This window comes from Canis lupus, chromosome 8 (genome assembly GCF_048164855.1).
Source record: "Canis lupus baileyi chromosome 8, mCanLup2.hap1, whole genome shotgun sequence".
NCBI classification, from domain to species: Eukaryota; Metazoa; Chordata; class Mammalia; order Carnivora; family Canidae; genus Canis; species Canis lupus.
The window spans coordinates 40,902,398-40,915,477 of NC_132845.1; the positions used below are offsets into that span (position 1 = coordinate 40,902,398).

The following is a 13,080-nucleotide window of genomic DNA, read 5'->3' on the forward strand; positions in this document are numbered from 1 at the left end:
AAAGCTCAGGATGCGAGGCAAGACCACAGAGCCTGGTGGTGGTTTGAACTCTTTCTTCTCTTTTGTTAAAAGGGGGAAGGGAAAGGGTGTGAGGTACCCCTGGGCTCTGGGGGAGGCATGCAGGCAGCCCCAGCAGGCAGGCGCTGGGGGATGGGTGGGAAGAGTCCTGGAGTTTCCCACAATTCTTTTCTCTGCAGGGAACAGCGAGGCTGGCTGACAAGGGGGCAGGAGAGATGGGCAGGGCCCTGGGGAGAGGGGTGGCGGGCAAGGGGCTTGGGGGCTCACTCTAACATGCAAAGTCCAGCTGCCCCATGAACTAGGTTGCTTCTTGAAGAGCGACATACATATAAATACAGACACAGCTACACACACACATGCGGAGAAGGCTCTGCATTCCCGAGGGTGGGGATCTAGGCCTGATGGCCCCCAAGGAGCTCCAAGGCAGGAGCCAGCCAAGTCTCCGCTGCTGCTGCTGCTGTGGCGATTCTCCGGAGCCCCCTGGGGTGGGGCAGGGCGAGCAAGTCCTCCGGGGAAGGCTGCTTGTTCTCTGAAGTTCTGTCCACCAGCACCAAGACGACTCTGAACCAAATCCATGCAAGGCGGGTGCCCCGGGCCTGAGCTTCCACGTTCGCGCGTGGGCAGCCTGTGTGCTGGCACCAGGGTCCAGTCTCTCCCCTCCAGGGCTCCAGGGAACAGGGGTGCAGACAGAGAGTGAAGGGGGCCCGCGGAGACATCCTCTCCCCCGCCCCACAGGGTCCTGGCCTCCGGGAGGGGGGAGGGGCCTCCCTTATCTTTCAGCCTCCATCGCAGGGTGGGCCCTCGGTTCTGAAGCGGCCTGTTGGGGGGCCAAGGGTGGCCAGTCTGACGCCGGGGAGGGGGGTGCCGGAGTCCACAGGGGCGGCTGCTGTGGCTGGTGGTGCTGTGGGCCCCCCGGGGGTGAGGCTGCAGCAGGCCAGCTCGGGGCGGGGAAGCTGGCGGTGGCGGTGTGGGGGAAGTGCGGCGGGGGGGACGTGGCCGTGGCAGCCATGGGGCTGCCGCTGCCGCCACCATGGAAGCTCTCGGAAGCCTTGAGACGGGAAAACATGGTGAGGGCATCAGGGAAGTTGGGGGGCGTGGCAGGGGTGTTGGCAGGAGTGCACATCTGTGGGGGGGGAAACAGAGAGGGGGGTGAGCCCCCTTTCTGGGAGGGCCCCACCTCCTGCTGCCTCCCAGGACAGGAAGCTTCTGTGCCTCTTCCCGGCTGTACCCTGACTCCAGACACACACAATCCACTAGCTGGGGCTCCCGGAGGATAGGCCAGCTGTGACGGGCGGGCCCAGCACACCTGCGGGCAGTGTCCCAGGAGGACCCCCCCAGGCCCCGCCCCTGCTGCACAGAGCCACTGGGCTTCCTCCCTCCAGGGAGCCCGGCTGCCCCGCACCCCTGAACCGGGAGTGCCCCCTAGAGCTGCCCCGGGGGGCTGCAGGGACACTTACCATCTGGTGGTGGTGATGGCTGTAGGGGATGTTGGTCTCCTGGAAAAAGGCGCTGAGGGCCGTCTGTGGAAAGAAGGCCAGATGTCATTACCCTCAGGCCCCCTGGGGCCCAGGGCCTCCCTGTTTCCAGAGTCTCTGGGGCTCGGTGAGGCCCTGGGCCCGGCTACGAGTGGGAGAAGGGAGTGGAGGCAGTGTGCCCCTGGACGTGCCCCTTGACGCCTGCCACCCCTTAAGGAGGCACCAGACTCCCGGGCAGGTGTGGAGGGTGGTAAAGCCGCTCACAAAGCTGCCTGCCTCCAGCCCGCACACACCTGACGCGGTCACCGTGACATCAGGAGGCGACAGGCAGCACCCTCTCCTGCTCTCACAGGGAAAGGCCTTTAGCGGATGCCAGCCTCTGATTGAGATCCTAGTGGGACTGTCACCAACTCCATGGGTGGTAACTCCCTGAGCCTCAATTTCCTCCTCCATGAGCCAAGGCACAGCAAAGACTCCCAGATGCTAAGTCTGTGACCTGCCTGCCCCCCTCCCTGGCTTGCCACAGGGGCCTGCCAGGGAAGGGCCTCAGTGGTTTCCAGATACCCATCCCTTGCCGGGATAACCTAAGATCCACGCTCCAGCTGGGAGAGCCAGAATTAAGAAGGATGGTCTGGGTCTGGCACTGGGTGCCCCACTCACCCAAGCCTCCCCTGGAATGTCCCTAAGGTACAGAGCGGGAGGAGGATGGAAGGGGTCTGCACCCAGGGTGCTGAGAAGGCCCGTGTCAGACAAGCTGGTCTGGAGGCCCCGGGGGACCGGCAAGAGGGGGCTAGGGGAGCCAGGGAGGGGCTGCATCTGGTCTGTCCTGGCAAAGAGGCTACAGGAGGGGTGCTGAGGAAAGTAAGGGAGCCAGCTGCTCTTGCGAAAGTGCTGGGTGAGAGTGTGTGAAGGGTCTGCTGGCCCTGCCAGGCCCTGGCCCCGGGCCCCTCCACTTCCATCCCTTTAGGCTCCCTGCCCAATCCCTCCCCCACTCCCCACCCTGCCCCCAGCACAGACACCCAAGCTGGCTCCCAGGGCTTGCCCTGGGATTTTGTTATTTTTTTTACATTCAAATGAATTTTTCTGAGAATTTCCTGCTGGAGATGCCCTACCCCAGTGTCCCTGAACGGGTGTGGGAAGGTAGTGGGGTGGGTGCTAGTCTCTCTAAGTACCTCCTCAGGACTCCCTCCCACCTGGGAGCCCCAGGGGACACACCCAAACCGTTCCTTCCCAAGTGCAGATCCAAAGGCCACCTGAGTGAGCACCCCAGTGAGCACCTTCTGCTGCCTTAAAGCACCACCACTTAAAACACACCGGTCCCCCTCCCCCTGCAGCCCTGTCCTCATTAACACCTGAATCACAGAGCTCTGACCCAAAAACTCGGCCTTTGGCTGGGTCAACCCTCAACCCGTATATTGTGAGCCTTGGGGGGTGGGGGACGGAGGCCACAGAGGGCAGGGCAGCCCTGAGGAACCAGTCACTCACTCTCACACAAGGACCTACGGTTTGGGGGTTCACACCCCATTTTTACCTTAAGTGAACCTCCCTAGTACCCATATGTTCCTCATTTTACAGATGTGAGACGGAGACTCAGGGAGCCCAGAGCTGTATGGCTCCTACCCCAGGGGGCCACCAGAACCCCTAAGTCTGCAGGCAGCTCCTGCCCCTCTTGCGGACAGAGTTTTCCCCCAGGTATTTCAATCCTCAAAGCTACATTTTTAATTCCCATGATGAAGTGACACTAACCCACACTGAGAGACAGCCCAGCAGGTGCCAGGCTGAGAGCCCTGAGAGGCTAGGCTCTTCCCACCCGACAGGACACCCGGCTGCCCAGCCCAGGCAGGGAGGGAGCCATGTATGCAGATGCAGGACTCAAGCAAACGGCCATGAATGTGGTTTTACAAGTTTTGCCACATCTAGCCCTTGAGACAAACAGGCTGATTAGGGAGCTTCCTGCAGGGTGGGGCTGCAGGCCCTGGGGAGGGGGGGCACGAGGGAGTGGCCACTCACTCTTTAGAGGTCAACTCCCACACTGGAGGTGCAGAGAAAACAGGCCAGGAGGAGGGGAGGCCGGTGGAGGGTGGGGGGAAGCAGCCTCCCATGTTGTGGTGTGAGGGCCACACAGGGCCGGCGAGCCCTCCTAAGAGCTTGGGTAGAAGTTGGTGAGCAAAGATCCCCCTGGCTGGGCAGGCCACTGCTTCCCCAGGCTGTCCAAACCTTTGGGCTGGAATTCTGATCCCCATCCCAGTCACGGAAACTGCGCCCTAGAGGCCCCTGGCTCACTCCCCCCAACCCCCCAGCAGGCCCAAACACCTTCGCTGGGATGGCTCCCCATCAGGAAACCAGACTCCTGGGCCCTGGCGGGGCAGTGACCTTACACCTGCGAGGGGTGGAGCTCAAGGACTCTGGCCTCTTCCCTAGATGCCACCCTGGGTTATTTCTGGGGCAGTTGAGCTGGGCAAAGCCAGGTGGCCGCTTGGCAGCACAGGCTGTGGGCACTAGTGGCCTACAGGTCAGGGAGGCCCAGGGGGTGGGGTCCTGACCGGGGCGGCCGCACCTCCCGCCCGTGTGAACGCCGCCCTGCACCGCGCACCGCGCACCGCGCACCGCGGAGGCAGATTCCCCCGCCAGCACCGGAGGCGCCAGCCCGGCACGCCTCTGGGGCGGGGTGCACAGACGCACGGCCGTAGCGGGAGCTCGGGGCTCCCACACACAGCCGTACGCACCCGGGTGTGTACCCGCGTGGGCCCCATCTGCAGAACGGCGACGCGTGCGTCCGGGGGACACGCGCAGCCCGCACCCGCGCGGGTGGACTGCGTGTTTACACACACGCCAACATGCCCACACGTAGCGTGGCGCGTGCGTAAATACAAGTGCACATGTACGTGGACACAGGCGCCGCCGGGCTGCCCTCCGCCGGCCCCGGCTCCCGAGGCGGGGGCGGCCCCGGGCGTCCTCCTTCCGGCCGCCCGCCCGCAGGCTGTCCGTCCGGGCCGCGGCGCCGCCCCACCCTGGCCGTTACCCGAACAAAAGCGGGGGGGGGGGGGGTCCGCGCATCCCGGCCGCGGGGAGAGCGGGCGGGGGGCGGGGATTCGGGGCGCCCCTCCCGCCCACCCCGCGCGGGCGGCGTTTCCGGGGGCCGCGTAGACGCCCGGCCGGCCCCGCAAGCCGCGTGTGCGCGCGGGGACCCCGGGCCGAGGGCGCCCCGGCACGTGTCCACACCCGCCCGCACACGCGCGGCGGGCGGCACGGACCCCGACCCCGGCCCCGGCCCCGGCCCCGGCCCCGACCCCAGCCCCGGCCCCGGCCCGGCGCGGCCGCGCACCTCGAACTGCCAGTGGGCCGCCTGCAGCAGCTGCTTCGCCTGGTCGGCCGCGCAGCCCGCCGTCAGCACGAACTGGTTGATCATGACCTGGTGCTTGAGCTCGTCCATGTTCACGGACATGGCGCCGCCGCCGTGCTGCCCGCTGCCTCCCGCCGCCGCGCTCCTCCGCCTCACGCGTCCACCATTAGCGAGCCGGCTCCGGCTAATACAAATATTTACTGTGCGGCTCTGACTCACCGAGCCTCGCCTGGCTCGGGGCCGCGGGGGCATGCTGGGAGATGTAGTCCCGCGCCGCGGCCGGCCCGGGGGCGCAGGGAGGTGTGTCCGGACGCGGCCCCGGCCGGCGGCGCCAGCGGGCGGTGGTCCGCGGGGTCTGCGCCGGGCCTCCGCGTTGGACAGGCGCACGCTTAGGGGCGGGGGGCCCTGGCAGTCCTGGCATGCATCGTGAGCACGAGGGCGCACGGCCCCAGAGCCCTGGCACACAGTAGGCGCCAGTAAACACTCCTGCACTGAATGAATGAATGAATGAATGGATGAATGTGCCCCTTAGGGCTCTGCAAAATATCACCGCCTCCAGGAAGCCTTCCGGGTTCCCCAACGCCCCGAGCACAAGCTCACATGGCCCACTCGTGATGCGGGCCTGGCGCTGGGCACTCAATAGGCGCGAGAAGCGTTTGGGGACAGGCCGGTGCCCGGAACAAGCCGGCGAGGGGTCCCCTCCCCGCGGGGCTCCCACTTTCCCACGCACATTCCCGTGCGCTCGGCCGGAAGACTTGGCTTGCGGGTGCGGGCGCCAGGACCTGGCGGAGCCAGTTCCGGCGGGGCCCCCCCGAACTCCCATTCCCAGAATGCCCCGGTTTATTTGCATCGTTCGGTCCCGAATGACGTCAAGTGAGTGAGGCCGCGCCACGGCCAATGGGTGGCCGCAGAGTGTTAGGACCTGGCCATATAAGGTAAACAAAGCTAGCCGCCCAATGAGGCCGCAGCGGGGGCGGGCGCTGGGTCCGGGCCGGCGGGGGCGCATCACGTGGCGGGCGGGGGCGGGACCGGGGAGCATGGGGCGGGGGGGTGGTCGCGGGCTGTGTTTACAGCTGCGCACGCGACGCTTCCGGGTGACGTCGCGGGTCTGGAGTTCGGGGCCGGGGCGGGCTGGGAGCGGGATCCTGGGCGGGGAGGCGGGGAGAGGTCTGGTACCGTCCCCCCCCCCCCCCCCCCCCGTTCCGAACGACCTTGGCCTGGTTCCTCAAGCTCCCTGAGCTCCGGTTTCATCCGTTGGGCAACTGTTCTTTGGGCCCCTTCTCTTGCCCTGCCCTGGCCCGGCCGGGGTTACTGCGGAGAGCTCACCGAGAAGGGTTGGCTGGGGGGCGCAGGCGGGGCGGGGTGGTTTGGGACCATGTGTGGCGAATCCCAGGTAGAAATAGGGGAAGTGCCCTCTGGAAGCTGACACAGGCCCTGGGGGTTGGGGTGAAAACTCATTGGGAGGTCTTTGTCTTCCGGTCGTTTGTTGGCTTTAGGGTTAGTGTGGGGTCCAGGAGGTGGCCCAGAGGGCCAATCCGGATCCGGACATGTTTGGGCTGTGTCTGATTCTAGTGGAGTGCCCCCCACCCTGCGCCACACTAGAATTGCCCTGGATGGAGGGCCTGGTGCCAGTCTCCACACATTGGAGGGGTGTGGGGGAAGCCCTTCCTGGCTCCTTTAACCCTTCCAGAGGTTCTGGCTTTGGCGAGTGGGAGGAGGATAATGGGAGACTGGTTGGTGGACAGGGCCTGAGGAGTCCCAGGATGGTGGAGCAGGGCTGGGGCACGCAGATGGGAGGGGGGACCCTGCGCAGTGAGACCCTAAAGCGGCCTCTGAGGGCGAGAGTCCCCGAGGCCTGTCCTGTTGGCAGGCAGCAGATTCCATTGTTCTCTTGCAGGTGGGTGCCTCGGCCAGCCAGGGCAGAAGTAACCTGTCCACTCAGGAAGTCAGGTTTTGGTGTCTCTTAAGCCACCTGGAATCATGCAGGCTCTGCCATTTTTTGCAAATGCTGATAGTGTCAGGAGTTTTCTGGTCTTGTTAGAAATGGCTCCTCCAGGGGCACCTAGGTGTCTCGGTGGGTGAAGTGTCCACCTTCCGCTCAGGCCATGATCCCGCCGTCTTGGATCCAGCCTGCGTTCGGGCTCCCTGCTCAGCCAGAAGCTGGTTTGCCTTCCATCTGCGAGTCCCCCTGCTTGTGCACTCGCTGTGTCAAATAAAATATTAAAAAAAAAAAAAAAAAGAATGGCTCTTCTCTTTAACAAAGCATCATAAGCATGGATTAGTATGAGCCCGCTGCTTTGGTGGCCCTGAAAGAGGTACTGTTACACTGGGACAGCATCAGGGTGTCCTGGAAGGGAAGTGGGTTCTGGAACCAGACAAGGCTGTGTATGAGTCTTGACCCTGCTGCTTAATGACTAATGTTGGATAAGCTACTGCAGCCCTGAGCCTTGTTTCATTCGTAGAAGCAGAGGTAGGAGCGTGGAACAATCCCACAATCCCAGGACCGGTGAGTGGATTAATAGGTGCGCAGTGCTGAGCATGGGCCTAGCACTCTGTGTACCATTTCTAGTACTCACCTCTTTGCCTCCATCTGGACCACTCTAGGGAACCCAAGCCCCATTTGATTGATGAAGAAACAGGCTGGAATCCAATCCCCCTTATGCTCTTGCCAGTGTTCAGAGCCAGTGGAGAATGGGCACTCACTCCATAGGCCATGAGGGTGTTTCTGGCCAGTGAGAGAGGGCACTGTCCTGGCAGGGCCCACTAGGGGATTTTCTGGTTCAGGGAAACAGGAAGTCCCTTGCCCCTTCCCCCTGCCTTGATCCAGCAACACTCGGTTACCCGCCCAGGCTTGTCCAGCTCAGAAGGAGCACTCTCAAGCTGGCAGGTTGGCTGGGGTGGGGCAGACGAGGCTGGCAGGAGCAAAGGTTATTCCTCTGGCCCCCATGGCACCCCTAGCCTGGTTGTTTTCCCAGGGGCAGCAGGGAAGAAAAAAACAATCTTGTTTTTAGCCAGGATCAGCTTGGCTAGAGAGTGGACTTTGGATTTCTTAGCAAGCTCAGATAGGGCCTGACACCTGGGACCAGGAGATGGGGGCAGGAGACAAAAAGGTATTTCTAGCAGTGCTCACATCTTACCTGAAGTTCAGGAAAGTTGGGGGCCATAACACAGTGTCCCCAGGATACCCTGGCTCTTCCTTCCCACCTCCATTCTTTTTCCTTTTTTTTTTTTTAAGATTTTAAGTTATATTCACACCCAGCCTGGGGCTCAAACCCACAATTCTGTGATCAAGAGTTGCATGCTCTGCTGATAGGCAACCGGGCGCCCTTCCACCTCTATTCTTTCAAATACTCCATAGATCATTGGGTGTCTGATTCTGGGAGCACAAGAATAACTAGGCAAGGATCCTAGCCGTTCTGGAGCTTCAGGAAGAAGTCTGGACTCAAAGGACTCACCCCAGATACCCATGAACTGGGCCTAGTGTCTAGGCCAACGCTGGCTAACTGAGAGGACTTGAAATCTGGCCACTCTGTCACTCCTGACCTCTGTTCCTATACTCACCCCCCCCCCCATTTGGTTTTAACCACACTGGCCTTTGAGCCCCTGGATCTTCCTGAGCTTCTTGCAGCCTTAGGGCCTTGGCACATAGTGTTTCCCCTGCTTGGAACCTCCACTGGCTTAGCCCCTCAGAGTTTGCTTGCCCCCTGGTTTGCTCTTATTTCTATTTCAAATCCTGGCTTAGGACAGCCCTGGTGGCTCAGCGGTTTAGCACCACCTTCGGCCCGGGGTGTGATCCTGGAGACCAGGGATTGAGTCCCACATCAGGCTCCCTGCATGGAGCCTGCTTCTCCCTCTGCCTGTGTCTCTGCCTCTCTCTCTTTCTGTGTCTCTCATGAATAAATAAATAAAATCTTAAAGGAAAAAAAAAACAAAACTCTGGCTTAAATGTCACCTCTTTGGAAGAAGTCACCTCTTCCCTGACACCCCCCTATCAATAGTTAAGTTTCTCCTATTACTTCACTGCACCTCTGTTGTCCTATAGTAGCCACTACATTTGGTATTTATGCACCTGTTACCTTTTTTAGTGTCCTTCCTCACTAGCCTGCATGATCCACATCTAAGGTTCTTCCATTTGATCCCAGTTGCCTGGCTCACAGCCTGGCTCATTGCCTGTTACATAGTAGCTGCATGATAAATATTTGTTGAATAAATAAATGAATCAGCACAAATGTTGACAGTAGAACTAATAACAAATCAGAAAGGGCCTGTCTCCCAGCGGGACTTGGACAAGCACAGAAGAACAAGTCCAAAGCTCTGTTAAGAGGAATGTTTAATCAAACATCCAGCCCATGGAAACAACTGCCCTGCCCCAGGATCTATAGGAAGGACATGCTCCTAGGGTTGTTTTTCAACGAGAACATCAGAGTCTCTACTACTCTCCTTGCCTCCCCCCAAGCAGGGAGGTCAGTAAATTGAATTCAGTGTTGGTATATGTATGTGTGTATACATGCAAGTGTTAAGTGATTTAACAGAAGGATAAGAAGGATCATGCAGGGTGGGGGGAGTGTTTAGGCCCCTCTGGTGGCAAGAGACATGAAATCTAGCTCATGGGAATGTTTCTGCTTCTGGGGTGGGAAGGGAGTATAACAGTAAAAGGAATGGCTTGGTACAAGTTTCAGCTTTATTACCATTTATCTACTATGCAGTCTATGTAGGGTACTTCACCTCTCACAGCTTCACTTTCTTTTCTGTGAATTGGGAATGAAAATAAAAGCTACATCAGAAAATTAAATGAGGGATCCCCGGGTGGCTCAGCGGTTTAGCGCCACCTTTGGCCCAGGTTGTGATCCTGGAGACCCGAATCGAGTCCCACGTCCGGCTCCCTGTGTGGAGCCCGCTTCTCCCTCTGCCTGTGTCTCTGCCTCTCTCTCTCTCTCTCTGTGTCTCTCATGAATTAATAAAATCTTAAAAAAAAAGAAAATTAGATGATCCCTGGGTGGCGCAGCGGTTTGGCGCCTGCCTTTGGCCCAGGGTGCGATCCTGGAGACCCGGGATCGAGTCCCACATCGGGCTCCCGGTGCATGGAGCCTGCTTCTCCCTCTGCCTATGTCTCTGCTCTCTCTCTCTCTCTCTCTCTCTCTCTCTCTGTGACTATCATAAATAAATAAAAAATAAAAAAAAGAAAATAATTAAAAAAAATTAAATGAGACTATGTATAAAGCCCTCAACATGATGAGGGCACATAGTAGGTGCTCAGCAAATGGGGATCTTGGTTGTGAAGCAGAGATTTAATTGGGCTCCTCCAAGACCTGGACTCTACTCATCATCACATAAATCTTTCACCTCTTTTATTAATTTTGGCTTCCCAGGTTCCCTGACAACAGAAGGTTGGATTCTGGACTCTGGCCCCCAGAGTGGCACAGGACTCATTTTAATGTGGAATGTGGTTCATTTACCACTTGAGACCCTTGGCCAGGTGCTGTCCTCTCTGACTGCTTTTTTGATACAGCAAGCTTGCCTTGGGAAGCCACTATCTTCTCAGAACCGCAGTTTCTCAACTGAAGACCAGGTGAAAACAATCTCCACTTGGCCTGCTCAGAATTTTATGAGCCAAAAGCCAGGAAAGTACATTGCAACCTCCAAGGCTATAATCCTGACCAATGTTTATTTATTTATTTATTTATTTATTTATTTATTTATTTATTTATTTATTTATTTATTTATTTATTCATTCATTCATTCATTCATTCATTCATTCATTCATTCATGATAGACATAGAGAGAAGCAGGCTCCATGCCGGGAGCCTGACACTGGACTCCATCCTGGGATTCCAGGATCACACCCTGGGCCAAAGGCAGGCGCCAAACCGCTGAGCCACCCAGGGATCCCCCTGACCAATTTTTAAAACTTGCCTTCAGCACCTCACGTGCAGCTGTCCCTTCTTTGTGTCTCGGTTTCTCTATATGCAAAATGGGGAGAGGTCGGTGGGGCTGTAAATTTATGTTTGTGCGTGTGTGTTTTTTTTTGTTGTTTTTTTTTTTTTTAAGATTTAAAGGATTTATTTATTCACGAGAGACACACACAGAGGGGCAGAGACACAGGCAGAGGGAGAAGCAGGCTCCATGCAGGGAGCCCCATGCGGGACTCGATCCAATGACCCCGGGGTTGCGACCTGAGCCAAAGACAGAGGCTCAACCACTGAGCCACGCAGGTGTCCCTTTAAAATTATGTCTCTAATTTAAATTAATAATTTAATTTAAAGCCCCGAGTTCTGGAAAAGGCTAAAAGAAGCTCCTAGCTCCTGTAAACCCCAACTCCAGGTCCGCTTGGGTTCCACCCCAGCAATTACCAGGTGGCAGGTAAAGGTGTGCCCGCTCCTGGCTGGGGCAGGAGATAACCCCTGGGAAGCGGGGGGGAACCGCGGTGGCTCAGGGAGATATTTCATAGAGACGGTAAACGAAAGGCGCTGGGTTCCTCTAAGAGCCTACACATGAACAGATGATTAGGAAGCTAAGGAATCACGATTATTAGTGCCGTGCTTGGAACGCAGAGTGAAAGCCAGTTTGTGGCGCGGGGGACGGCTCCTCCCCTCGTGATTCAGGTCCACTTGGTTTGTCCCGGAGCGCCGGTCAGCAACTTCCCAGGGCCGCGGCACAGGGCGTTCTGGGACATGTAGTTCCCAGGCGGGCTTCCTGCGCCGCAGCCCGCCGCCCTCCGCGGCGAGGGGACTCCATTTCCCGAAGTGCCCCGTGCCCGGGGTGGGGGGCGGAGGGCCGCCGTGGCGTCGGGCCCCGGGCCGAGCTGGGGGTTGGGGCTCCGAGGCCGAGGCGCCCGCGGCCGTGGGCGAGCGTCCGTGTGGCCTGGTCCGGGCCATGTCCGCGTGAGGACGCCGCCGCCCCCCGCGTCCCGGCCCCGGCCCGGCCCGGCCCGCCGCGCACCATGGGCTCCATCCTCAGCCGCCGCATCGCGGGCGTGGAGGACATCGATATCCAGGCCAACTCGGCCTATCGCTATCCCCCGAAGTCCGGTGAGCGGCCGGCGCGGCCCCGGGGCGGCGGGGCGGCGGGGCGGCGGGGCGGCGGGGCGAGGTCGGGGCGCGGGGGCAGGGCGCGCCCGCGGGGGGCGGGGGGGCCTCTGCTGGGCCCGGGGCTCCCCGCGACCCCCGCCCGCTCCGTGGGTGGGTCCCGGGCTGCCGGCCCCGTCCCGCTGGGGTGACCTTGGGGCAGTCACTTCGCTCCTGCGCGCCGGCTCCCTCGGCCGCACCCGGAGAGACTCAGCAGGAAGGCTCCCGGGGGGGGGGGGGGGGGGCGAGGAGTTAGCCCGGTGCCCGGCGCTTCGCCTGCGCTTACAAAGTGGGCATTGTCAAAGGGGTTGACATCACCCCGTCGCCAGTTGGGGTTTTCTTTGGTGGCTCAGTGTGAAGCCCCGCCGCGCCATCTGGACACAGGCTTAGCTTTCTTGTGATCTCCTGGTGCACGTGAATGCTGGGTGGGTAGGTGGGGGGGGGGGGGGCGGAGAGGCGCTGGGCCCAAGGAGACCGTATCCGTGGGGGGAGAGGCTGGGAGCCCTTGCTGGAGAACAGGAGACCCACCTGGTTCTCCGGTCTTGTATTTTGTGGCTGGGGGGGACCCGGAGACAGCAGCAAGGGAGTGACTTTCCCAAGGTCTCAGAGCTGGCTGGAGGCGCATCTGGGAGCAGGAATCCGACTCCGCCGCTGCTCCTCCTTGGCTTGTTTGCTGCTCAGCTTGGGCGCCTCTAAAGAGTGTGGCCTGACCCAGAACTTTAGCTTGAGTTTCTCCCTCTCCATCTCACGGGGTCACTGCCATGGAAAGAAAAGAAGAAAAAGGACAGGGAGTCTGGACATCAGGGGGACTCTCAGATTGGGTCTCCTGATCCTGGCTTTTGAAGAATTTGGTCTGATAGGGAGGCCTTGGGACACCCACCAGGGGAAGTCCAGGACCGCCCACTCCCACTAGTGGGGAAGCTTGTTTTTTTCTTTTTTATAGATTTTATTTATTTATTCATGAGAGACAGAGAGGCAGGCAGAGACATAGGCAGAGGGAGAAACAGGCTCCGTGCAGGGAGCCGGACGTGGGACTCGATCTGGGGACCATGGGATCATGCCCTGAGCCGAAGGCAGATGCTCAACCGCTGAGCCACCCAAGTGTCCCGTGGGGAAGCTTGTTAAACATGCATTCCTCAGGCCCTGCCACAGACCTACTGGGGCCTGGGAACCTGCATTT

General features: G+C 59.7%; 2 protein-coding genes across 10 annotated transcripts in view; one reads left to right on the plus strand and one right to left on the minus strand.

Annotated features, from left to right (window-relative positions):
• Positions 1 to 36: 36 nt before the first annotated feature.
• UBALD1 (UBA like domain containing 1) lies at positions 37 to 5,081 on the minus strand. Its single transcript, XM_072835584.1, has 3 exons — positions 4,819 to 5,081; positions 1,476 to 1,538; positions 37 to 1,141 (listed from the first exon to the last, which is right to left on the minus strand). The coding sequence occupies exons 1-3, from the start codon at positions 4,936 to 4,938 to the stop codon at positions 788 to 790; spliced, it is 537 nt and encodes a 178-aa protein (XP_072691685.1). The 5' UTR covers positions 4,939 to 5,081; the 3' UTR covers positions 37 to 787.
• Positions 5,082 to 11,655: 6,574 nt separating this feature from the next.
• The window catches only part of MGRN1 (mahogunin ring finger 1), a 61,480-nt gene continuing 60,055 nt past the window's right edge, over positions 11,656 to 13,080 (plus strand). For 4 of the 9 annotated variants that reach the window (XM_072835601.1, XM_072835600.1, XM_072835602.1 and 1 more), the window contains exon 1: positions 11,661 to 11,864. In XM_072835601.1, coding sequence (XP_072691702.1) covers positions 11,777 to 11,864 — 88 coding nt within the window. In that variant the 5' untranslated portion in view covers positions 11,661 to 11,776. Of the gene's footprint in view, positions 11,865 to 13,080 lie in introns of all 9 variants that reach the window. The other 5 variants (XM_072835607.1, XM_072835603.1, XM_072835606.1 and 2 more) reach the window with 3 other exon arrangements.

Coding starts and splice junctions, on each gene's coding strand:
- UBALD1 (XM_072835584.1), bottom strand. CDS start 4,938: ATGTCCGTGAACATGGACGAGCTCAAGCACCAGGTCATGATCAACCAG. Junction 1,539..4,818: donor CGGCCCACTGGCAGTTCGAG/GTGCGCGGCCGC, acceptor TTCTTTCCACAG/ACGGCCCTCAGCGCCTTTTT. Junction 1,142..1,475: donor GCCATCACCACCACCAGATG/GTAAGTGTCCCT, acceptor CCCCCCCCACAG/ATGTGCACTCCTGCCAACAC.